Source organism: Cebus imitator, unplaced genomic scaffold (genome assembly GCF_001604975.1).
Source record: "Cebus imitator isolate Cc_AM_T3 unplaced genomic scaffold, Cebus_imitator-1.0 Scaffold313, whole genome shotgun sequence".
Classification (NCBI taxonomy): Eukaryota; Metazoa; Chordata; class Mammalia; order Primates; family Cebidae; genus Cebus; species Cebus imitator.
The window spans coordinates 207,580-234,594 of NW_016107628.1; the positions used below are offsets into that span (position 1 = coordinate 207,580).

The window sequence follows — 27,015 nt, forward strand, 5'->3', positions numbered from 1 at the left end:
GATCTTGTCGCTTTTTATGGCTGAATAGTATTCCGTGGTGTACATATACCACATTTTCTTTACCCAGTCTATCATTGATGGGCATTTGGGTTGATTCCATGTCTTAGCTATTGTGAATAGTGCTGCAGTCAACATATATGTGCATGTATCTTTATAATACAATGATTTATATTCTTTTGAGTATATATCCAATAATGGGTTTGCTGTAACAAATGGTATTTCTGCCTCTAGGTTTCTAAGGAATGACCACACTGTCTTCCGTAATGATTGAACTAATTTACGCTCCCACCAACACTGTAAAAGCATTTCTTTTCCTCTGCAACCTTGCCAGCATCAGTTATTTCTTGACTTTATTAATAATTGCCATTCTAACTGGCCCGAGGTAGTATCTCATAGTGGTTTTGATTTACATTCCTCTAATCATCAGTGATGTTGAGCTTCTTTTCACTTGCTTGTTGGCTGCATGAATGTCTTCTTTTGAGAAGTGTCTGTTCATGTTTTTGGCCACTTTTTAATGGGGCTGTTTGCTTTTTTCTTTGTTTTTTCCTTAAATATTTATTTAAGTTCCTTGTGTACTCTAGATATTAGACCATTGTCAGATTGATAGATTGCAAACATTTTCTCCCATTCTGTAGGTTGTCTGTTCACTCTGATGATAGTTTCTTTTGCTGTGCAGAAGCTCTTTAGCCAGATCCCATTTGTCAACTGTTGCTTTTGTTGCAATTGCTTTTGACATTTTCATCATGAAATCTTTGCCCTTGCCTATGTCTTGAATGGTATTGCCCAGATTTTCTTATAGGAGTTTTATAGTTTAGGGCTTCACATTTAAGTCTTTAATCCACTTTGAATTAAATTTTGTATAAGGTGTAAGGAAGTGGTCTAGTTTAAATTTTCTGTGTATGGCTAGCCAGTTCTCCCTGCACAGTTTACTAAATAGGGAATCCTTTTCCCACTGTTTTTGTCAGAGTTGTTAAAGGTCAGATAATTGCAGATGTGTGGTCTTACTTTTGAATTCTTTATTCTGTTCCACTGGTCTATGTGTCTGTTTTTGTACCAGTACCCTGCTGTTTTTGTTACTGTAGTCTTGTAGCATAGTTTGAAGTTGGATAGTGTGATGCCGCCAGCTTTATTCTTTTTGCTTAGAACTGTCTTGGCTATTCAGGCTCTTTTTTCATTTCATATGAATTTTAAAGTGTTTTTTTCTAATTCTATGAAGAATGTCAATGGCAGTCTAATAGGAATAGCATTGAATTTATAAATTAGTTTGGGCAGTATGGCCATTTTCACAATATTGATTCTTCCTATCCATGAGCATGGAATGTTTTTTCACTTATTTGCGTCCTCTCTGATTTCTTTGAGCAGTTGTTTGTAGTTGCCCTTGAAGAGATCCTTTGCTTCTCTTGTTAGCTGTATTCCTAGGTATACCAATCTTTTTGTAGCAGTTGTGAATGGGAGTTCATTCGTGATTTGGCTCTCTGCTTATCTGTTATTGGTGTATAGGAATGCTAGTGATTTTTGCACATTGATTTTGTATCCTGAGGATTGCTGAAATTGCTTATCAGCTTCAGAAGCTTTTGGCCTGAGACAATGGGGTGTTCTAAATACAGGATCATGTTTTCTGCAGACAGAGACATTTTGACTTCCTCTCTCCCTGTTTGAATACACTTTATTTCTTTCTCTTGCCAGATTGCTCTTGCCAGAACTTCCAATACTATGTTGAACAGGAGTGGTGAAAAAGGGCATTGTCTTGTGTTGGTTTTCACGGGACTGCTTCTTGCTTTGCCCATTCAGTATGATATTGGGTGTGGGTTTGTCATATAAGGCTCTTAATATTTTGAGGTATGTTCTTTCAATACCTATTTATTGAGAGTGTTTAACATGAAGGGATGTTGAATTTTATTGAAGGCCTTTTCTGCCTCTGTTGACATAATCTGTGGTTTTTGTCTTTAGCACTATTTATGCGATGAATCACACTTATTATGTTTGGCATATGTTGAACCAACCTCGCATCCTGGGGATAAAGCCAACTTGATGGTGGTATATAAGCTTTTTGATGTACTGCTGGTTTCAGTTTGCCAGCATTTTCTTGAGGATTTTTGCATCAATGTTTATCAAGGATGTTGGCCTGAAGTTTCTCTTTTTTTTGTTGTTGTATCTCTACCAGGTTTTGGTATCAGAATGATGCTAGCCTCAGAATGAGTTAGAGAGGAGTCCCTTCTTTTCAATAGTTTCAGTAGAAATGATGCCAGCTCTTCTTTATACCTCTGGTAGAACTCAGCTGTGAATCTCTCTGGTCCTGGGTTTTTTGTTTTTTTTTTTTAAGTTGGTAGGCTATTTATTACTGCCTCAATTTCAGAACTTATTACTGTTTTTTTCAAAAATTCAACTTCTTCCTGTTTCAGTCTTGGGAGGGTGTATATGTCCAGGAATTTATCCATTTCTTCTAGATTTTCTACTGTATGTGCATAGAGATATTTATAGTATTTTCTGATGGTTGTTTATATTTCTTTAGGGTCAGTGGTAATATTCCCTTTATCATTTTTATTGTGTTTATTTGATTCTTGTCTTTTTTCTCCTTTATTAGTCTAGCTAGCAGTCTATTTGTTTAATTTATTCAAAAAACAACTTCTGGATTTGTTGATTTTTGGAAGGATTTTTTGTGTCTCTATCTCCTTCAGTTCACCCCGATCTTGGTTATTTCTTGTCTTCTGCTAGCTTTGGGGTTTGTTTGCTCTTGATTCTATAGTGTTTTTAGTTGTGATGTTAGGTCGTTAACTTGAGATTTTCTAGCTTTTTGATGTGGGCATTTAGTGCTGTAAGTTTCCCTTTTAACACTCCTTTAGCTGCCTTGCAGAGATTCTGATACTTTGTCTCTTTGTTCTCATTAGTTTCAAACAACTTGATTTCTCTCCTAATTTCATTGTTTACCCAAGAGTTATTCAGGACCAGGTTGTTCAATTTCCATACAGTTGTGTGGTTATGAGTGAATTTCTTAATTTTTAGCTCTAATTTGATTGTACTATGATCTGAGAAACTGTTTTCCTGAATAATTTCAGGTCTTTTACATTTGTTGAAGAGTGTTTTGCTTCCAATTATGTATTCAACTTTAGGGTAAGTGCATGTGGTGTTGAAAAGAATATATATTCTGTTGAATTTGGGTGGAGAGTTCTGTAGATGTCTATCAGGTCCACTTGATCCAGAGTTGAGTTTAGGTTCTGAATATCTTGGTCAATTTTCTGTCTCAGTGGTCTAATATGGTCAGTAGAGTGTTTAGCTCTCCCACCACTATTGTGTAGGAGTCTAAGTCTTTTTGTATATCTCTAAGAACTCGCTTTATGGATTTGGGTGTTTCTGTATTGCGTGCATATATATTTAGGATAGTTAGCTCTTTTTGTTGAATTAAATGAACCCTTTATCATTTTATAATACCCTTCTTTGTCTTTTTTTAAATCTTTGTCAGAAATTAGGATTGCAGCCCCTGCTTTTTTCTGTTTTCTATTTGCTTGGTGAATTTTTTCCTATTCCTTTATTTCGAGCCTATGTGTGTCTTTGCATGTGAGATGGATCTCTTGACAACAGCGTACTGATGGATCTCAGCATACCAGTTTGCCATTCTGTGTTTTTTAATTGGGGGCATTTAGCCCATTTTCACTTAAGTTTAGTATTGTTATGTGTGAATTTGATCCTGTCATCATGATACTAGCTGGTTATTTTGCAGACTTGTTTATGTCGTTGCTCACGGTGTCACTGGTTCGCATACTTCAGTGCATTTTTGTAGTGGCTGCTACCTATTTTCCCTTTCCATATTTAGTGCTTCCTTCAGAAATTCTTGCAAGGCAGGCCTGCTGGTAGCAAATTCCTTCAGCATTTGCTTGTCTGAAAAGGATTTTATTTCTTCTTCACTTAGGAAGCTTAGTTTGGCCAGATATGAAATTCTGGGTTGAAAATGTTTTTCTTTAATAATGTTGAATATTGGCCTCCAATCACTTCTGGCCTATAGAGTTTTTACTGAGAGGTCCACTTTTAGCCTGATGTGTTTCCCTTTGTAAGTGACATGGCCTTTCTCTCTCATTGCCCTTAACATTTTTTCTTTCATTTCAACTTTGGAGAATCTAATGATTATGTGTCCTAGGGTTGATCTTCTCATGGAGTATCTCACTTGCATTCTCTTCATTTTCTGAGTCTGAATGTTGACGTGTCTTGCTAGGCTGGGGAAGTTCTCCTGGATAATATCTTGAAGTATGTGTTCCCACTTGGCTCCATTCTCCCCATCTCTTTCAGGTACCCCAATCGGTTGCAGGTTTGGTCTCTTTACCTAAAGCAGCTGACGACCATCTCCAGCCCAACTCTTAGCTATACTCTGGTGTATGAGAGTGTATTCATTCATCCATCACTGAATCAGGGTCTGCAGGACAGACCTCCGTAGATGGTGTTCAATGTCTCAGGTGGTGACCCTGACATGATACTCATCACAGCTGGTGCCCAATCAGGGGCACCAGCTGTGGCATTGATCACATCAGTTCTCTTCACACTGGGGCACCAGCTGGCATTGGTCACGTCAGTGGGTCCCTGTTCAGGCGCCAGCTGTGACAAGTATCATGTCGGGGTCACCACATGAGATGTTGATCACCACCTGTGGAGGTCTGTCCTGCAGACCCTGACTCAGTGACAGATGAATAAATGTACTCTCACACACCAGACTACAGTGTAAAAGTTGGTCATCAGCTGATCTCAGAGGGTGATTGCAGCTAACCGATCCCCACTCCCTGTTTCTCCTCACATTTATTCAGTATAAATTTAACAACAGAGGTTTTAAGTCAACATGCTTGTGGGTAATTAAATTGGTTAAAAGAGTGGTTTTATGAATATAAAAGGTCTTGGTTCTGGGGCCCAGAATAAACACATTAATGGGTAATTCCCCTTTGACTGCCCCCTGAGAGGACCATCCAGCACAAAGTTTACATGAGTAAACAAATTAGAGTAGGGACAAAGGAATGTGGGGTAAACAGACTTACCTGGGGAAGCTTCTATTATCCTCATCTTTACCCTATGACTTAATGCTCTAAGGTAAGAACTGGTTGCCTTCAGCCAGTCTCATTAAAACGTTTTGGCCTTCCAGAAGGTTTGAGACTATAATCTATAACTTCCCTAATATTTCCCTTAATATTTTGCCAGTCACCTGAGTGGATCCCAACAATATAACTCCATATTTCTTGAAGGTTTTGTTCATTCCTTTTCATTCTTTTTTCTCTCTTCTTATCTGCCTGTCTTATTACAGAAAGATAGTCTTCAGGCTCTATGATTCTTTCCTCCACTTGGTCTATTCTGCTATTGATATTTGTGATCAATATCTTGTGTGGTGGGTTTCAGCTCCATCAGATTGGTTATGTTCCTCTCTTAACAGGCCATTCTGCCTATCAGCTCCTGTATTGTCTTATTATAATTCTTAGCTTCTTTGTATTGCGTTAGAACATGCTCCTTTAGCTCAACAAAGTTTGTTATTACCCAGCTTCTGAAGCCTAATTCTGTCAGTTCAGCCATCTCAACTTCAGCCCAATTCTGTGCTTTTGCTGGAGAAGTATTATAGTCATTTAGAGAAGAAGAGGTACCCTGGCTTTTTGAGTTTTCAGCATTTTTGCATTAACTCTTTATTATCTTTGTGTGCTTATCTACTTTTGATCTTTGAGGTCACTGACTTTCAAATGGGGTTTTTGTGAGGTCTTTTTTGTTGATGCTGTTGTCTTCTGTTTGTTTTTCTTTCAGTAGTCAGGCCACATTTCTGTGGGGCTGTTGCAGTTTGCTGAGGGTCCACTCCAGACCCTAATTGCCTCAGTTTTTCCTGTACCTGGAGGTATCACCAGTGAAGCCTGCAAAACAGCAAAGACGGCAGCTTGCTCCTTTTTCTAGAAGCTCTGTCTCAGGAGTGTACTGGCATGTTGCCAGCCCAAATACACCTGTAGGAGGTGGCTAGGGACCCCTGTTGGGAGGTCTTACCCAGTCAGGAAGAATGGGATCAGGGATCTACTTAAAGAAGAAGTCTGGCTGCTTTTTGGTTGAGCAGGTGTGTTGCATTGGAGGGTCCCCTCCTTCTCCAGACTCTCTGGACTCTCCAAAGCTGGCAAGCTGGAAGAGCTGAGTTGACTGAATGGAAGAGATGGTGGCCACCTCTCCCCACAACTCTGTCTTAGGAAGAGTTCGAAGCTCTATCTGTATAACCTTGGTTGGAGTCGCTGAAGTCCCTGCAGGGAGGTCCCACCCAGTGAGAAGTGATGGATGGGGGTCCCACTTAAAGAAGCAGTCTGGCCATGATCTGGCAAAGCAGCTGTGCCATGTTGTAGGGGACTCTTCCACCTCTGGATCATTTGAACTCTCCAAAGCTGGCAGGCTGGAATGGCTAAAGCCAGTGAATGGCAGAGATGGCAGCCACCCCTCCCCCCAATAATTTTCATATTAGGGAAATGAAATTTTTGTTATATTGGGTTAAATACAAATGCATAATGTAAATTAATATTACCTGCTTGTTTCTACTTTTGAAATGTGATTATTAGAAAATTTAAAATTAAATGAGTGACTCACATTAAATTTCTGTTGGACAACACTAGTTTCTAGCATAGAGAACATCTTGGCTATTTCTCAAAGATTTCACTGTTCATGTGCCTCATAGCAGAAAAACACAGAAATATGGCTAATCCATGTTATAACAGATGCAATGCAGGTATACAGGTCACCAACTAAATTGCAAGTTCCATAAAGGCAGGGACTATTGCTTATCACTGCATTCCCAGCACCTACATCATCAGGTACTTAGTGGATGCTCCAGAAATATTTGTTGAAAAAGAATGAATGAATAGTACTATTCCCAGGTTTCTCAGTGCTGAGCAATTGTGAATGTTCAATTAATGTAAGACGATTGAATCAGATTTCATTCAGATGGACAGCATAGTGGAAAGAACATTAATGTTGGAATTAAACATACTTTGCCAATTATATGACCATGGGCAATTTGTTTTAATGGACTTTTAAAGAAGTTATAGCTTTCCACCATGGATAGTTTGAAAAAAAATTAAGAAAATATGCATACACCAAAAAACAGAAAGAAAAACATGTTTAAAGATCATTTCATGCAGCTGTATGCTGGTAAGTGTTCAATTAGTTCTTGATTGGGTGAGTGTATTCATATATAGATACAATTTATATTTAGTATAAATTTTATTGACTTGAAAAATGTGTAGCACACAGTTTCATTAATGATAATAAAATATACAATAGTCTTTATTTTAAATTCCATAAAGAATTTATTTTGCTGAGAGGGCACTAGAAGATAAATTCCAATTATTCTCACAGAATGCTTTCACTGATTTTGCTAAGCACTTATATCCCTAAGCAGCCTATAGTTGTAATTAATGTGTGAGTATAGTTCCAATACGAACATTGGTTGATATTTTCATTTAAGTTAAATAATAAGAAAAAAGTTATTCAACAAAGATGTACATATTGGAGTTTCATTTGTTTATCAATGACATGAGCAGCTTCTTTGCTGAATTCAATAATGGTTTCCAAATACCAAAAGAATACTTCCTATTTTTTTGTGCTATTCACAATGTAATGGCTACAGATATTACACACTTTTAAGTTTAATCTGCATTCCTCCATTGCTATTTTACGTCTACAGCAACAATCATCCAAACAGCAAATCAAGACCTAGTTTATAGCAATCGCCTATTTCTGTGGGGTAAATAGTCCTACCATGGCTGATATGAAGACATGCAGAGTTGGAAAGACATGCCCACAGGTTCTCCATTGACAAAGGACAGATACAATAGATATAACTTCAAGAGCATTGACAGATAGAAAAAGTCAAAAAAGGATTAGAAAATGATCAGTTTTGAGTATTTACTACCTTTATTTTTAACATAATTTATTTAAGCTTTTATAATTTAATTTTTAATGATAGCTTGCAAAATTTCTGAGAATTTAACAATTGGCTCCCACAAAGTAGTACAAGCCAGCTCCAGCTCACCACTGGCTCATGTGTCTGCCCCTCCTAGGTCGGCTTGGGAAACCAAAAATTACACAGAGTTTAATGACATCTGTGAACAGCACCTGTAATGTCACACTGACATGCTCTGTGGAGAAAGAAGAAAAGAATGTGACATACAGATGGAGTCCCCTGGGAAAAGAGGGTAATGTCCTTCAAATCTTCCAGACTCCTAAGGACCAAGAGCTGACTTACACGTGTACAGCCCAGAACCCTGTCAGCAACAATTCTGACTCCATCTCTGCCCAGCAGCTCTGTGCAGGTAACCAGCTCTGTTCTTCTCTCCTGGTGAGTCCCAGCGATCCCTCTGAGGAGCTGCAAGGTCTGAATGTGGGCCACATTCTCTAGAGAAATGTGCTTCCTTTAAGTTTGGTCTAGTCCTGGGGGCATGACCTCTCAAGTAGCCCACTGAGAAAGGGGCCAAAGCCTTCTGAGAGATGCTAGACATGTCTGGGTGTTCCGTGGCAACCCCTGCTCAACTCTCTGATCCAGTTTCTCATCCTGGCTTTTAATAGCAGAAAGTTTAGTTTCCCCGGGAGCTTTGGCACCCCTTTGGAGAGCACCCAGTTTTCATAATTCCCCTCACTGTGGACAAACCTGTCCAGCCTCTTGAGCCTCGTTCCAGAGAATCAAGACTCATTGCATCTTCTATTTTCAGATATCCCAATGAGCTTCCGTACTCACCACACCAGTTTGCTGAGCATGTTGGCTATATTCTTTCTGCTTGTCCTCATTCTATCTTCAGTGTTTTTGTTCCGTTTGTACAAGAGGAGACAAGGTAGGATTTTCCCAAAAGGTAAAATGTGGAAACTCACCTTCTTTCTTCCCAGGACTGAAGCCATTTATCCAAGGTGCTGCAGAGAGGTCCGTTGTTCCAGGCAATCAGTCTTCCTCCAATCCCCACCCCACCACCTCCCAGAATGAAGGCTCTGAGGATGGTGTGACATTACCCTGAATGGTCTTCAGAATCCATTCCTGTGAACACCAGTATCTGGTGCGCCCAGAACATGGGTTCTAGTTTAGTACCTACATGAACAAGCTGTGCTTCCTTGGACGAATATGTTCACCTCTCCAGCTCAGTGTCCTCACATGTGAAATGTTTGGGCTAGAGGATCTCCAGGGTCACTTCCAATTTCATTGTATTTTGATGATGACCACTGGAGAGTCACTGAGAAACATGTTCTAATTCTGTATTCCATGGTTGTCACTAGATCCCTCTGAATCCCTCTGATCATTCTGTAGTTGTGCCATTCCCAATTCAGAAAATCTAATCTTAGAACCCCAAGGAATCATTACACCCTCCTATTCACCCACATCCCATGTCCGCCCAAGACACATTTCACTCCCAGTCAGTCTCGGGGTGGAAGTCTCAGTTTGGACCATTTATCAGCTACCAGTTATTTTAGCATTGTAAGCTTCCATTTACTCAGTTGTAAAATATTCACAGTAATAAGGTGTGCTGCATATACTTATTAAGTGAATGAAATGGAATTAGAAATATAAAATACTTTGCCCAATTCCCAGTACATAGTAAGTGCTTGGCAAATGTTAGTTAGTCAGTATACTGATAACTGATGGGCCTGAGGCATGATACGGACGAGGCGTTCTAGGGGGAAGGGGATTTGTGACATCTGTCATACTCAAATGGCCTCACCATGGGAGAATTCACAGCCTGCTTGAGCCACAGGTGATCTGCAAGGTCCTGCAAAGAGATATCGGTCTTCAATCCCTCACTGCCTTTTGGGAAGAGAAAAGGGCTATTCTCTGCATCTATAAATGAGATAAGAGAGAGCATTCAGTTTGTCTCATACTCACCAAATATGAGGCAGGGACTGGGACAGGACTAAACTCTGAATGTTGGAGCTCTGTAATACTGCTCAGCTCAGACCTGCTATTTGCAGATATGTTGGTGCCCTGGATTATGAAGGCCCAAAATTCTGGTCATCTTTTTTCACCTTGACCCTAAAATGTTCTGTGTTAGTACCAAAGCAAAGGAGTACACTGACATGAATGTCTCTTCTAGTCCATACATTCTTAAAAGGAAAGACTTACCTACTGTCTTTTCTTCTTTGGGGCCTCACACAGAGCCTGGCACATAGAAGGGGCTTAATAAATGTTTACTAACTGTGTGGATTGGCCAGGCACCATGGCTCATGCCTGTAATCCCAGCACTTTGGGAGATCAAGGCAGGTGGATGGGCTGAGCTCAAGAGTTCGAGACCAACCTGGGCAACACGGTGAAACCCTGTATCTACCAAAAATACAAAAATTTGTTGGGTGCGGTGGCACATACTTGTAGCCCCAGCTATTCAGGAGGCTGAGGTGGGAGGATCACTTGAGTCTGGAAGGCAGATGTTGCAGTGAGCCATGAGTGTGCCACTGCACTCCAACGTGGGTAACAGAGTGAGAGACCCTGTCTCAAAAACAAAGACAAATTGCGAATCAATCAAACAAGCAATAAATGCTCGTGGAACATCCACTGTGTGCTTAACATTGAGATGGTTACAGCAAGGTCTGCACCAAAAGAATGCAAAACTGTGTACACCTAGAGAGAGTCAATCAAGTTAAAAAACTAAGACTGTGACATGGAAAGTCAACTAGCCATGCAAGACAGACAGTCAGTGGTAAATGACAGAGAAATGAAGGGAGATCCTGGGTGGGAGAGCTTCCTTTGACTGCCCATACAGGGAGGGGTAGGGAAATTCTCTTTGGCCTAATCTGGACTCTAGAGTAGAAGAGAATTCCCACTGAGCTTGAGGCGTCAGCCAGGTGCCTCCTGAGACATTCTGAGGATCCAAGCATCCATCTCAAATGATGGGAGCCATTTAGCCCCTGGCAGCTTCCTTTTTTCATTTTAAAAAGAGAACATTGGAATAGATCATCTCTAAAAAAACCCACCATTCACAGACTGTGGATCTATATGTATTTGTGAGACAGATGCTGCCTCAAAGAAAACCACATACACATATGTCACGGCTTCAAAGGACACCCAGCCAGCAGAGTCCAGAATTTATGATGAAATCCTCCAGTCCAAGGTGAGCTGATGCTATTCATGGACACCCCTGTGCCACCATCTCCACGACAGGGGAGTCACGGGCAGCCATTGCCCTCTGCTTGTTGTTGTCTAGAAAGTAGCCACGGCCAAGAGTCTGGAGGGTCCGACCAGGAATGCCATGTCAGGGAAGTGATGCCATGGATCTTTCTATGAGGACAGGAACGTGACCCATTGTCACCCCATGACAGCCTCCACGGGCTGAGGCCCTGAGCTCCCCACAGTGGGCCTGGCTCCAGGTTAGATGAGCCATGATTAGGAGTAAGGCGCCCCCTAGAGGGGCCACACAACAGAGGAGCTCCTGGTGTTAGGCGAGGGCTGTCATGTGGCAGGTTGCTAAGGGAGCTCCAGGCTGCAGAACTGACAGAGGAGTTCCCTCGAATGCCCCTCCTGGTCTAGCAGCAGCGGCTTGCTTTCCTCAGACTCCTCTCCCTCCCCCGCACCCTGGATCACCTTCTCTTGTGTCCCCACCAGCCTGCTTCCTTGAAGTCTGCAAGGAATCAAGGGGGAAACTGAGGTCTGCCTGGTCAGTCTAGCGCTGTGTTTGGACTCATAGGGCCGCTGGATCCATAGAGCCCATGGAAAAATAAAATCCTGACTGAGCAGGATTCAGCCTGAACCGTGGGTCCCCCTCTTGGCCTCTGAGGTTTTTCACCACCGAGATCCTGCCCAGCTGCTACCCATTTGCCCCCACCTCATCCCTTCCTGATCCTAATCCTCTCCAGAGTTGAATGGAACCAGAACTGAGGCCAAGCGGGAAGCCACCTAGTAAATGTGAGACCAGGGAAGGACAGTGGGTAGAGGCAGAATTAGGAAGGGGGACTTGGAAGATTGGGCCTGGGCTCCCTCGCTGAGGGGAAGATGCGTGTTTTACAGGTGCTCCCCTCCAAGGAAGAGCTGGTGAACACAGTTTATTCCGAAGTGCAGTTATCTGATAAGGTAACCCCTTTCTGGCTTTTTAATCCCTGTTTTCCCATCTCTTCCAGCCATTCTGGTATACTCAGTCCATCCTACCAGGGGCCAGCTGGTTCCCTTGAGCCTCCTTGTAGTTCTCAGGACTTACTCCCTAGGGTTTTGGTCTATGCGTACTTCCACCCATGCACAGAGCCCCACTCCCCAGGCCAATGGCCACCCACAAGTTGTCCTACTTGGGATGCTTATCGCAACATTCAAATGCAGAAGTCCCTAGGCCTCTGAACTATGGCATGGGAACTCTAGCCCAGGAACTCCAGCCCGTATAATACCTGGGGCCACTGCCAGCTCATGATGTGAAAATGAGAAAACAGGTGCTTCCCTCTGAGCAGACACAGACCTATTCCAGATGCCCAGATGGGCACAACGGAGCAGAAGCTGAATTTCAGTTCATTTGTTCCCTCAGCTGCCCTTTCACCACACACAGCCTGCACAACCATTTGTAGTGTCAAGTGCCTTGTGCCATATGTTCTTTTCTGCCATATGCATAGCGCTGTGACAGGACTTTAACTTTGGGGCATCTAAGGAGGGATTGTCATATCTGAAGGCCCTCACTGCTGCTACAGTCAGGTCAGCTTTAGGGTTGCTTAAAGAATCAAATGTTTTCTAAGTATTCCTGTTTAATAGCTGAGTTACTAAGCAGGAAGCTAAAATGAGTAAGAATTAAGAGCAGATCCTATAAGGCAGTAGGAAGGATATCTATGAACTCGACAAGCAGGGCAGTGTACTTCCATTTAAGGAGGACTTGAAGCACAGAGCAGTTTGCTTGTAGAGATAAGCCAAATGGAGTGGACAACCAGAGAGAGGGACCTTTACTTCCTCAGTGATCGGGGAGGAAAGGAGGAAAGAAAAAGAAGGGGAGGAATGAGGAAAGAAGAGAAGGACAGGGAAGAAGTGAGGGTCAGGGCGCCCAGGATATTTGCAACTGTGATCCCAAGAAGAGTTAGAGGAAGAAGAGTAACCTAACTTTCTAGCAAGTGTAAAGAGGAAACAAAATTTGAGGGATTAATCAGGGAGTCCTGGATTGTGACATCTCAAGATAAATCCTTACAGACGAGTTAGATGACAGTTATTCGGTTAGTATTTAATTTAAAACCTAAGACTCCTCAAGCCAATAGGAAGGTTGTTTGTAGCCCTCTAAATGCTAGAGCACAGGGGATGCTAGCAGTGAGTCCCCACTATGTATAGGTGAAAGTAGAGTTATTGGGATACAAAAAAACAAAACAAACAAACAAAAAAACAGCAATAACAACAACAAAAAACAAACTAGGGCCCAACTAGGAACAAGCAATGCAGGCAGCTTGAACCTGAATGTTGCCTCAAGCCTATAATCAAAATCCATGCCAACTACATGCCCCCCTCCCCCCACTCCATGCCACCATTCCCACCCACTCCTCTTTTCTGAACTAAGAAGTTAATTGCCCAGGGCCTCCCAGATGGGGGCTGGCTGGAGCAGACACAGGGACCCAGCAAAGAACAAGGCCCTGCTACCCCAGGTTTCCCCAGCACCAGGCAAATCTAAAGCATCCCCCTGTGCCATTTGCTCAACTCCCCTGGGAACTCACAGGACTGGAGTTCCCCTGCAGTACCTTTCAGTTAACCTGTTCTCACATCTTCGTCTTCTGCACAGATGGGGAAAGCTGGCACACAGAACAGTAAACCTCCTGGGCCTTCAAGTTACGAAATTGTGATCTAGACTGCCGGGCTGAGTTTTCCCTCTGGAAACTGAATTACAACCACCAATATTGGCAGGTTCCCTGGACCCAGATCTCTGCCTGGCTCTTACTAGGAGAATGCAAATTGTCATATTTCAACATGTAAGCAAATCAGGAAACCTTCTGTTACTGGGCATAGCTTATGCCTAAGTGGACAAATGGATGCATACCCTTCCTGAAATGGCTCCCTTCTGGATGAATGACGAAGCAGGCTACCTAATATAGTGTTTCCCAAACTTCTTCCCATCGTAGTATATGTAGAAAATAATATTTTTATGGCACACCAGGGTAAACAATCAAGATTACTCACATCTGGAAGCTGCATATGACCAGAGACCTCTCGTGACTGAAGGTAACAAACCTGCCGAGCAACTGTGGGAGAAGGGGATCGATATTTTGCACACCTGTAACAGGCCATGGCACACCAGCCAAGATGCTCTGCTCACCTCACCGTCAATATGTGTGAAGATCCCCGGTGTGTGGCCTCCACCAGTCCCTACCTCACAAATTTGGAAAAGGTACCCTTCACTTGAGGCAGATGCAGCCCTTCCCCCGAGTGCATGGCTTGGAGAGCAGAATGTGGGCTGCACATAAGCACACGCATCCCTTTCTCTGGAAATCTTTGTGCAGGGCACAACATGCTCAGTACCTCCAAACACAAATGACGGTGTTGTGTGGGTCTCTGTCAGAGTTGTGGCTCTCAGCCATGTCAACACACTCTACAAATGGAGTGTTGGAAAATGTTCTTTCTGTAGGGTCTAGAGACTGCTGGGCATTTTTCGTGGTGTGCTACTTCAGAAGCCTCGTAGGATTTTCTTTCTGGCTAAGCCTTCCTTCTGTATCACTCCAAGCAGCTCCAGCGGAAGAAGCAGTCATGCCCAGTATTCTCGCTTTCTGAAAGAAATTGACCAGCTTATATTTCTCACACTTCTGGGGAACTGGGTGTAATCCAACCATCAAAACAGAAGACCTTGCAAGAAGCAGAGTCATCCTCCAGAAGGAACTTGGGAGATGATGGTGCAGATTATGAATCTGGGTTCATCCCAGTTCCAAAGGCCCAGAGAACTACGGAGTTGAGGCGGAGGCAGAGTGCCCCACCCCGGCATCCCCCACAAACAGACCACCAGCCAGCTGACACGTGTATTAACTCTCCACAATGAGGAAGAATCGTTCACAGCTGAGCAGGGCATTCATATGATCATTTAAGGATGTGTTTGCCTTATGTGTTGGCAAATATAATCAGTTAACTCCTAAATCCCCACAAACAGTCCTAGGCTGGACAGCAGAAATGAGCTGCATTTAGGCAGATGAAGACATCAGTCCCAGTAAATGAATCCATAGACCCGTCTAGCACCAACTATCATTAGCACTATATTAGGGGCTGCAAGGCTCCAAAGTAGAAAATGTGCAGAATGTCTACCCTTGTGTCACTGGGGAGGCAATTCCAGCACAGACACTCCAGTTAAATCTGAACTGCAGCTACAAGTGATGGTATGAACTACAACAGTCAAAAAAGACCTTATGAGGGGGCAGGGCTGAAGCTGGGCCTTGAAGGATGGATGAAATTTCCATAGAGAATAAGGAAGACAGGGGGCCTCCAAGTGAAAGACGCATGAAAAACGAGCAGGGTCCTGGATCAGCGGGGTGTATTCAGAGCACATCTCCAGATGCACCATACATGCTCACAGTCCCTTGCCTTTGTGTAGCAGGGTGCCCCAGCCAGACATGTGCCCTTCACCCCATGTACATTTACATGTCCTTCAATGCCCACCTCAAATGGGCGTTATACCTCTTCTATAAAGCTTTCCCTGGTATCAGGAGTCAAAATTAACCAGGGATCTTTTCACATTGCTGTTTTTTCCCCTTTGGTCCTTCTGTCACTAGAACTCATCTCATTCTACCTTACAGCATCAATAATTATTTGTTTTCCTCACTACACTGTATATGTGGGAATTAGAAGCCGGCTGGGTGTGATGGCCCATGCCTGTAATCCCAGCACTTTGGGAGGCCAAGGTGGGCTGATCACCTAAGGTCAGGAGTTCAAGACCAGCCTGGCCAACATGGTAAAACCTGGTCTCTACTAAAAATACAAAATTAGCCCGGTGTGGTGGGACGCACGTGTAGTCTGAGCTACTCTGAAGGCTGAGACAGGAAAATCGCTTGAACCTGGGAAGTGGAGGTTGCAGTGGGCCGAGATCATGCCACTGCACTCCAGCCTGGGAGAGACAGAGTGAAACTCCATCCCCACCCCCTGCAAAAAAAAAGAGAGAGAGAGAGAGAGAGAGAGAGAGAAAGCTAGAAGTCAATAATCATGTTGCAATCAAATTCTGGCAAGCACTAAATATCAGGATATGGTGGCTCACGCCTGTAATTCCAGCACTTTAGAAGGCCAAGGATGGTGGATTACTTGAGGTCAGTAATTCAAGAGGAGCCTGGTCAACAAGGTGAAACCCCGTCTCTATTTAAAATACAAAAAATTAGCTGAGCGTGGTGGCGCACACCTATAATCCCACCTACTCAGAAGGCTGAGGGGGAGAATTGCTTGAACCTAGGGGGTGGAGGTTGCAGTGAGCTGAGATCCTGCCACTGCACTCCAGCCTGGGCAACAGAGTGAGACCCTGTCTCAAAAAAAGTTAAAATAAAATAAAAATAAATATCAGGATGCATACATCAGAGGCTGTTCCTGGTGTAAGGGCATTTTGGAGGGAAAAGACTTTCAGAGTTAGGCAGACCACCTAAGAGGCCAGCTGAAGCACCAAACCAATTGTAAGGAGGTGAAAGGCAGCGTCTCAGAAAGATACGTGCAGGAAGAAGTAAAGAGGCTTGGTCGTAAAGGATGGAGGAGTTCCGAAGTGACAATGAACAGGCTGCGTTTCTCCTAAAATAAAACCAGTCCTCACTCTGTGGATGCGTTGAACACTCACTCCTGAACATCTTTATTCTCTAACTTGCCCTCTTCCTCTTCCTAATATGCTCACTCAAGTAAAATTCCTAGTGTCCTAATGCCCCTGTGCGTATTGTCGAAAATAAAAATAAAAATCAGAAGCGGGTTAGATCTGTTAGGTCTTCCAGAAGCATGAAGCCAGAGCCCAGGATTCTGAAGGTGGTCTTTGGGCTCAGGACACCCTGCTCTTGTCTCTCCTTTCCCTGTTTCTCTCCTACGAATATCCTGATTCACGAACACGTTAAATAGTCAGCCTTCTCTCTAGGGCTCAGTTCTTAGATTTCCTCCGTAAAATGCATGTGATCTTATTTTCCTCAGTTTTCCAGATGAACTAGATGGTGACCAAGAGGTGTATAAAATCAAAGCACCACGGAACAGGATCTTGTAACAAGCCAAAGCAGGCCAGTTTTTTAAAATGTGCATCAAAATGGAAATCTCGGAGACAGAGCCCTCTGGTGGAAAGCTCTAGTAGGTCAGGACAGTCTCTCTGCCTGCAGACACCTTGGGCTTTACTGAGGGACTCAACTGAGAAAATGAGGAACACTGCAGCTCATGTTCCTCAGAAGAAGAAAGTGAAGCTGGTTTAAAATGTGATTTAAAAAAAATCTATAGAACACTCCAAACTGCACAGACTAGGAGAAAATGGCCTGGTTGGGCCAGCTTGGAAACCAGGCACAGGCAGGAAGGAGCCTGTCTGGTTTGTGCTGTGTCCACAGAGAGCACTTCTTAGGTCCTGCCTGGAGAGAGGGAATGCTGGGCTATATTTTCTTCCAGACTCATTATTTTTCTTTTGTTTGACTTTTGTCTGAATTGCCCTTGATTTGTATAAATTTTCTCAAGAATAGTGACAGTTTCTACTAGTTGTAAAATGAAGCTTGAAGGCCTGGCACGGTGGCCCATGCCTATAAGCTCAGCACTTTGGGAGACCGAGGCGGGTGGCCTGATCACAAGGTCAGGAGTTCAAGACTGGCCTGGCCTACACCGTGAAGCCCCATCTCCACTAAAAATACAAAAAAATTAGCCAGGCCTGGTGGCACATGCCTGTAGTCCCAGCTACTCAGGAGACTGAAGCAAGAGAATTGCTTGAACCTGGGTGACAGAGGTTGCAGTGAACCAAGATCATGCCACTGCACTCCAGCCTGGGTGACAGACCAAGACTTTGTCTCAAAACAAAAGAAAGAAAGAAAAAATGAAGCTTGAAGAACAAAGGCAACATGAGGAACTATAATGAGTGGTCATAAACATGGGCTTTGACGGTAGAGTGCCTGGGTCTGAATCCCAGTTTCTTAGTCATGTGACCTTAGTCAAGTTACTTTAACTCCACTGTGCCTCAGTTTGTCCATCTGTAAAATGGGGATAACAATAGTTCCTACCTTATAGGGTTGTTGGGATTAAATGAGGTATTGCTTATACAGGAATGTGCCTCTGCATGGCCAAGTCCTGGATTTTTTTTTAATAAGCTGTTCTTATAGGCCTGAAACCTTCAGAAGATGCTAATCCAAATTTATAAAATAAGCTTCTTATAACAGAAATGCAGCTAGCACTGTGCAAAATTAATGTTGTATATCAAACTTTTAACTCTCATCCCTCCTTATTCAGATATATTTTTCTATAGGCAATGTTTGCTCCCCCATTATTATACCACAATCTGTTTACCTGATGCTATCCCTGTCTCCCCACTTAGACTGAGAAAACAGGGGATATATCCAAATAATGATAATAAATAATAATAATAATAATGAAGACCTCCTTGAAGGCAGAGAGCCTGTAAGAATCATTGAGGGTTTATTTTGTATACCAACTGCTAAACTAGATGCCTCATACATTGTTGTCAATACTCACGACAGCCCTGTAAAGTAGAAATTAATTCTTCCAGTTAACACTAAGTCTGATATAATGAATACCCTGGCAAAGTTGGAAAGCTGGGAAGACCAGAATTGAACTCAAGCCTTCTTGTCACCAAGGGCCATGCACTTGTCCTCTGCCATGCAGTTTCTTCTTACCTCCTGTGGATTCCTCATACCTGGCACTTAGCCTTACGTGTATATACACCTGCACTTTGCTTAACACATAACGGGTGGACCACAAATAGTTATTGAATGAATACTTGCATATTCCAATATTTTATGGTACTAAAAACAGCTCAAAGTAAATATATTAATATGTTAATTCCATTGCTATCTGGATAACCACTCAACTTTTCTGTTGAAAATGACCGTTTAATTAAAGAAGGTTGGATAGAGCTCTCTATATGGATTTTGGACAGACAGAGGTTCCAGGTCATAAATACTCTGATGAGTTAATATAAAATGAGAGAAACTGTAAATTTCCACTACTAAAAATCACAAGAATAACAGAAACAATTGTGCTGAACAATTTAGTGATTTAAAAAAACAGCTGTGAATGTTTAGACAAATAACTCCCACCCAAGTGTGAGAAGCCCTTGTAATTTTTCAAAATATATGAAAATGTTAATATATTTTGACAAGGGACCATTTAAAAAGTCCTGAATTCTGACTTAAAGAAGCAAAGTAATGACTAATACATTCTGTAGAGACTTGCAGACTTTGGGAATTCAGAAAGGAATGGGTGAGAATTATTAACTGTTGCTGGCTGATGGCCCAGACAGTCCTCAGCAGCCCTGCATAAGTCTCTGGGTTTGGGATGGATCAACTCTGTGACTGGAAAATGGCCAAATCTTTGCAAATAAGAAAGATTTTTCTTATAAGTTCTTATTGTAGGCAAATAATCACATAAATTAATTGTCAGAGAATTTTAAAATGCACATTATCTCAACTCTTTCATTTATAACTTGTATTTCCAACAGTTTATGGGTCATCTAAGCATAGATGTCAGACGTTACCTTGAACTGACAGGTCTATCTCTGACCTCCCAACTTGCTTTCCATCTGTTTTTCCTGTGCTAATGATTCACCATGATCAGAATAATTAACATTTATCCAGTGTCTACTGTGTACTAGTCCCTGTCCTGTCTTACATTTACTCATTTCAAGACCATAAGAAACATTAAAACTCATCTGCCTTCTCAAGAAGATACAGCCATCCTCTGTTTTACAAAGTAAGAAGCTGAGTCACAGAAAGGTGAAGTCTTTAAGGCTGAGTCACAGTAGCTCATCCCACTAAACAGAAAAGCCGGGATTCAACTCCAGGAGCTGGGTACAGAACTGCTATTCTTCACTCCTTCACCAATCAGCGGCTACCCAAGGAAGAAAACGTTTTCATCCTTGACTCCTTCATTCTCCCTGTCACCCCAGATATCCTCTACATCTAGTCAGAGAATAGGTCCTATCAATTTCAACTTCTCTATATGGCTTCTCTCAGCCATGTCCCCGTAATCAGCCTAATTCTCTAACACACCTTCCCTCTACATGCTCACTCCCTCAGATCATTGCTTTATCATGTGTCACCTGGGATGCTGTTAGGTAAAGAGTAATCTTTCTAAAACAAGGTTCTTATCACTTCACTTCCATACTAAATATTTTTCCTGGGGGACCATGCTCCTTAGCAGTCTGACCCATCAGACCTTCCAGGCTGTCTCCTGCCTAGTCCCCAGGCTCCAGCCACACAGAATTATCATGGGTCCACGCACCCACCAAATTCTCCCACATCTTTGCCCATGTTCTGTCTTCTGCCTGGAATGCCCTTCTCTCCCGTCTGTCTCTGGCTTTTTCATACTTCAAGGATCAGACTGAGTATTCCCTTTGTGTGGGCTTCCAAAACGTCCCATCCAAAGCTGTATATATAGCTCTCTATTTATACGTTAACAGCATTTGGTACACAAGTGCAGAGTAGTAGCTTTTATCACATTCTATGATAATTATGTAGCTATGGTATTTTCTTAGCTCTCTCTCCAACTGGTTAATAAGTTGTTTTGTCTCTGAGTGCCTAATGAACCTCAGTTCCTCAAAAAAAGTTTATTGATTAGTTCATTCCTAATTTGAACATGAAAATTATGTTCACTAGTGGCAAATGCCACTAACCCTATTCCAGAAGCTAGGTATCATGTTTGCAACAAGATATCTTATCCTCTCCACGTGTCGCCTTTTATTTTAGGCATTTGTAAATGTCTATTAATAAAGTATTGTTCATACATTTTACCTTGTAAGTGACTAAGAAATGAGACTACAGGCTCTATTTCAGCAGATAAACACAATAAATATCATTTTATAATGCATCTATTCTCTTTTGCGTTTTACCTTGTTTTGGTTTTGAGAGCAACAAAAATGAAGTAAGTAGATGAAACAGCAGAGATAGTTCACATGATAAAAGCCCTGTGCCGTCTGAAAACCCAGGCCCTGAGGAGGCACAAGAGACCAAGGGAGTGAGAGTATAAGATAGACAATGAAACACAGAAAGCCTGATGTGGAGAGATGATTGGGACCCTGGGAGGAGACTGAAAAGCTGGAGACAGGAAGGACAACTACCAGAAACAGACAGAACCCAGCGTAAGCAGAGGTGCTTGGCCACAGGTAGAGAAGAGAGTTCTCCCTTGATCAACCTGGAGAGAGGAAATTGAGGACTTAAATCACGTTTTGGGTGCCATCTCGCTCCAGGGCAGGAGCTTTGTCTTATTCGTTTTTCACTCACAGTGCCCCATCACAGGAGCAGTGCCTAGTGGAGCTTATAAGTATTTGTTGAACTGAATTTGGATTGGTACCCACATATCAGGAGAGGAAAGGGAGTCCTGGAAATCACATTCAGAATCTGAGTCCAGAATTAAAGAGTAGAAATTATCTGTGTCACCAGAGTGCCACTTGGAAGAAAGGGATAAAAAGACTGGGTTTTTAACTGAGGAGACAGAGGTTTTGGTTCCCACAAAACTGTAGGTGCAGGGCCTCAGAATGTTTGTAAACACTGAAGGGGAAGCCACTTACTAAGAGGTTCTGTGTGAGATAGCAAGTGGCTTTTAGGTCTGAGACAAAACCACTTCCCCTATTCCCTTATCAAAGAGGCCCAGCTGCTCTGTTCTGAGCCAGCCTTTGCAGATGAGCCTGGTCTTCCAGCTCCCCAGCTACATCCTCTTGCGGGGTTGAAACTGACTGCTACCCATGAAGAATTTCAGAGTCCCTGTGCAGAAATGTTGTAAGCAGATACAGTAACCATTTGAAAAGATAAAGTTCAGTTCTCAATGCTTGCCCTTGAACAAGAAGGAACACAACAAATCTTATTTGCAATATTCTAATCCATCTTGGGAGTTCATGAAGAACTGGTCTCTATTTCACCTAATTCAGATCTCAAGTGGGAAAGTGCCACCACTACAAACCCAAAGATTAGACCAGATGTAAAATACAGAAAATTGATGAACCCAAAGATTAGGCCAGACGTAAAATACAGAAAACTGATGAACCCAAAAGTTGGTTACTTAAAAAGATCAACAAAATTGACAAATTTAGCTAGAGGAGTTGCAGAAAAAAGACAGAGTACTCAAATTCCTAAAATTGGAAATGGAAATGGGGACAATACAACCAATTTAAAAGAAATGAAAAGAATAAAAGGGACTACTACAAACAACTGTACACCAACAATTGGATAACATAGATGAGGCAGACAAATTCTTAGAAGCACACAATTTTTATGAAGACTGAATTATAAAGAAACAGAAAATCTGATTAGACCTATAACTACTAAGAATATTAAGTAAATAATTTTAAAACAACTTCCCAACAAAGAGAAGTTCTGGATCAGAAGGCTTCACTGGTCACCAAAGTGTTTTAAAAGATTTTACATGAATCCTTCTCAAACTTTTCTAAAAATTGAAGAGAAATATATTAATCTACTCTGTCTTCCTTGACAAAATGCCACAGACTTGGTAGCTTAAATAAATGGAATTTATTTCTCACAGTTGTGAAGGCTTCAATGTCTGAGATCAAGGTGCCAGCTGATTAAATTGCTGGTGAAACTCTCGCTGGCTTATAGGTGGCCAACTTCTCAGTATGCCCTCGTGTGGTAGAGAGAAAGCAAGAACTTTAGTTTCTCCTTTCTTATAAGTATGCTGATCTCATCATGAGGATCCCACTCACATGACCTCATCCAACCTAATTACGTCTCAAAGGCCCCATCTCCAAATATCATTACACTGGGGCTTAGAGCTTCAATATATACATTTTGTGGAGGCATAAACACTTGGTCCTTAACAAGAAGAGACCACTCCCAAATTCACTTTGTGAGGCCAGCACTACCTTGATACCAAAGCCAGACAAAGACAAAGAAGCAAAATGATCTCTGTTCACAGATAATATAATCTCATATGTATAAAATCCTAAAGACTACACACACATACACACACACACACACACACACACGCAAACACACACAAATTCTTAGAACTAACAAAAAATTCAGCAAAGTTGCAGGATGCAAAATCAACTTGTAAAAATCAGTTACATTTTATAAACAATCCAAAAAAATAAGAAAAACAATTTAATTTACAATGACATCAAAAAGAATAAAATACTTAGTAGAATAAACTTAACCAAGGAGAGGGATACTTGTGCACTGAAAGCTCTAAGGCATTGTTGAAAGAAATTATAGAAGGTATACATAAACGGAAAGACATCCTGTGTTCATGGACTTAAAGTTATTAAGATAGCAATACAATCTACAGATTCAGTGTAATCCCTATCCCATCCCAAAGATGTTCTTGCAGAAATAGAAAAACTCATACTAAAATCCATATTGAATCTGAAGGGACACCAAATAGCCAAATTTGTCTCAGAAAAGAAGAAAATTGGAGGCCTCATCCTTCCTGATTTCAAAACTTACTACAAAGGTACAGTAATCAAATACAGACCAATGAAATAGAGTAGAGAGCCCAGAATTAAACTCTTTAATATGTTGTCAAATGATCTTTGGCAAAGGTTCTGAAAGCACTCAGTGAGGGAAAGGCCAGTCATTTCAACAATTGGTTCTGGGACAACTGGACATCTACATGCAAAAGAATGAAGTTGGACCCCTACCACATACTATACACAAAAATTAACTGAAACCATATCAAAGACTTAGCTGTAAGAGCTGAAACTATAAAAATCTTATAAGAAAACTTATGGAAAATCTTAATGACATTGGATTTGGCAATGATTTCTTGAATATGACACTAAAGGCACAGGCACCAAAAGAAATATAGATAAATTAGACTTCACTGGCTGGGCACAGTGGCTCATACCTGCAATCTCAACACTTTGGGAGGCTGAGGCGGGCAGATCACCTGAGGTCGGGATTTCAAGACCAGGCTGACCAACATGGAGAAACCCCATCTCTACCAAAAATACAAAATTAGCCGGGTGTGGTGGCGCATGCCTATAATCCCAGCTAATTGGGAGACTGAGGCAGGAGAATTGCTTGAACCCAGGAGGCGGAGGTTGCCATGAGCTGAGATCACGTGACTGCACTACAGCCTGGGCAACAAGAGTAAAACTCCATCTCTAAAAAAAAAAAAAAAATTGGATTTCACTAAAATAAAAAATTATAGTGGATCAAAAGACACTGTGAAGAGAGTGAAAACACACAGAATTGAGAGAATATTAACAAATCAAATACCTGATGAGGAATATCTAGAGTACATTAAAAAAAACTCCACAACTCAAAAAAAAAAACCATAATCCAATTTAAAATTGGGCAAAGGACTTAAATAGACATTATTCCAAAGAAAATATACAAATGGCCAATAAGGCCAATAAGCACATTAAAAGACACTCAACATTATTAGTAATTAAGGAAATACAAATCAAAACCACAATGAGACGTCACTTCAAAGTCATTAGGATAATCATTATCAAAAAATGAAAAATAGAAAATATTGGCAAAGATATAGAAAAATTAGAACCCTTTTTCCAATTCCAGATAAGAAGGTAAAATAGTGATGCCACTATGAAAAGCAGTTTTGCAGTTCCTCAAAAGGTAAACAGAATTACCACATGATCCAGCAATTTTACTCCTAGCTGAACCCGAAGAAATGGAGAACAGGAATTCAAACAGATACCTGTACACCAATGTTCATAGCAGCATTATTCACAATAGACAAAAGATAGAAACAACCCAAGTGTCCATCAATAGATGAACAGATAAACAAATGTGGTACATACGTACAATGGAATATTATTTAGTCATAAAAAAGGATACAATTCTGATACATGCTGCAACATGAATAAACCTTGAATAATTATGCTAAGTGAAATGAGCCAGACACAAAAGGAAAAATATTGTATGACTCCACTTATATAAGGTACCTACAAGAAACAAATTAATAGAAACAATAAGTAGATTAGAGGTTGCCAAGGACTGGAGGGAAAGGGAATGGGGAACCGTTGCTTAATGGTCACCATTTTTGTTTGGGGTAACGAAAAGGCTTTGTAAATAGTGTTGATGACTATACAATATTGTGCATATAATTAATGCCACTAAATTGTACACTTAAAATGGTTAAAATGATAAATTTTAGGTTATATAATAACAACATATAATTTAGGTCATTTTACCATAATAAAATAATTCCCACCCCCAAATGGAAAAAGTATTTATATGGAAAGTGAAATTTCCAATTCACATTGCACAATTAAGATTTGTGCACTTCACTTCTGGGCAAGATGGCCAAATAGGAACAGGGTGATTTCTGCATTTCTATCTGAGGTACCCAGCTCACCTCACTGGGACTGGTTAGACAGTGGGTGCAGTCCACAGAGGGCAAGCCAAAGCAGGGCAGGGTGTCCCCTCACCTGGGAAGCGCAATGGGTCAGGGACCTCTCCCCTAGCCAAGGGAAGCCGGGAGGGACTGTCCTGTGAGGAACGCTGCACTCCAGCCCAGATCCTATGCTTTTCCCATGGTCTTTGCAACTTGCCAACTCCACCAGGGCCCTGGGTTCCAAGCACAAAACTGGGCGGCCATTTGGGCAGACACCAAGCTGGCTGCAGGAGGGAGGGTTTTTTTTTTTCATACCCCAGTGGCACCTGAAATGCCAGTGAGACAGAACCATTCACTCCCCTGAAAAGGAAGCTGAAGCCAGGAATCCAAGTGGTCTAGCTCGGCAGATCCCACCCCCATGGAGCTAAGATCCACTAGCTTGAAATCTCGCTTCCAGCACAGCTGACTGAAGCCAACCTGAGATGCTCAAGCTTGGTGGGGGGAGGGGTATCTGCCATTACTGAGACTTGAGTAGGCAGCTTTTCCTTCACACTGTAAATAAAGCTGCCAGGAATTTTGAACTCATGGAGCCCAGCACAGCTCAGCAAAGCCACCATAGCCAGACTATCTCTCTAGATTCCTCCACTCTGGGCAGGGCATCAATAAAAGAAAGGCAGCAACCCCAGTCAGGGGCTTACAGATCCAACTCCCATCTCCCTGGGACAGAGCACCTGGAGGAACAAATGGCTGTGGGCACAGCTTCATCAGACTTAAGCATTCCTGCCTGCTGGCTCTGAAGGGAGCAGTGGTTCTCCCAGCACAGCACTCTAACTCTGATAAGGGGTAGACTGCCTCCTCAAGTGGGTCCCTGACAACTGTGCCTCCTGACTGGGAGATACCTCCCAGCAGGGGTCAACAGACACCTCACACAAGAGAGCTCCGGTTGGCATCTGGCAGGTGACCCTCTGGGATGAAGCTTCCAGAGGAAGGAAAAGGCAGCAATCTTTGCTGTTCTGCAGGCTCCACTGGTGATACCCAGGCAAGTGGGGTCTGGAATGGACCTCTAGCAAACTTCAGCAGACCTGCAGCAAAGGGACCTGATTGTTAGAAGAAAAACTAACAAACAGAAAGGAATAGCATCAACATCAACAAAAAGAGTGTCCACATGGAAACCCCATCCAAAGGTCACCAATATCAAAGACCAAAGGTCGATAAATCCATGAAGATGAGGAAAACCAGTGCAAAAGGGCTGAAAATTTCAAAACCAGAATGCTTCTTCTCTTCTCCTCCAACTGGTCACCAGCAAGGGAACAAAACTGGATGGAGAATGAGTTTGACAAATTGACAGAAGTAGGCTACAGAAGGTGGGTAATAATTAACTCCTTTGAGCTAAAGGAGCATGTTCTAACCCAATGCAAGGAAGCTAAGAACCTTGAGAAAAGGTTAGAGGAATTGCTAACTAGAATAATCAGTTTAGGGAAGAGCATCAATTATCTGATCGAGCTGAAAAGCACAGCACAAGAACTTTGTGAAGCATACAGAAGTATCAATAGCTAAATCGATCAAGTGGATAAAGGAATATCAGTTATTGAAGATTAACCTAATGAAATAAAACATGAAGACAAGATTAGAGGAAAAAATTGAAAAGGAACGATCAA

General features: G+C 42.0%; 1 protein-coding gene across 5 annotated transcripts in view; it reads left to right on the top strand.

Moving 5' to 3' along the window:
• The window catches only part of CD84 (CD84 molecule), a 42,489-nt gene extending 15,893 nt beyond the window's left edge, over positions 1 to 26,596 (top strand). For 2 of the 5 annotated variants that reach the window (XM_017503600.1, XM_037729612.1), the window contains 5 exons: positions 8,049 to 8,300; positions 8,697 to 8,816; positions 10,975 to 11,072; positions 11,966 to 12,028; positions 13,692 to 16,019. In XM_017503600.1, the coding sequence (XP_017359089.1) occupies positions 8,049 to 8,300; positions 8,697 to 8,816; positions 10,975 to 11,072; positions 11,966 to 12,028; positions 13,692 to 13,757 (599 nt within the window). In that variant the 3' untranslated portion in view covers positions 13,758 to 16,019. Of the gene's footprint in view, positions 1 to 8,048; positions 8,301 to 8,696; positions 8,817 to 10,944; positions 11,073 to 11,965; positions 12,029 to 13,691; positions 16,020 to 26,582 lie in introns of those variants that run through there. The other 3 variants (XM_017503599.1, XM_017503605.1, XM_017503601.1) reach the window with 3 other exon arrangements.
• Positions 26,597 to 27,015: the final 419 nt, after the last annotated feature.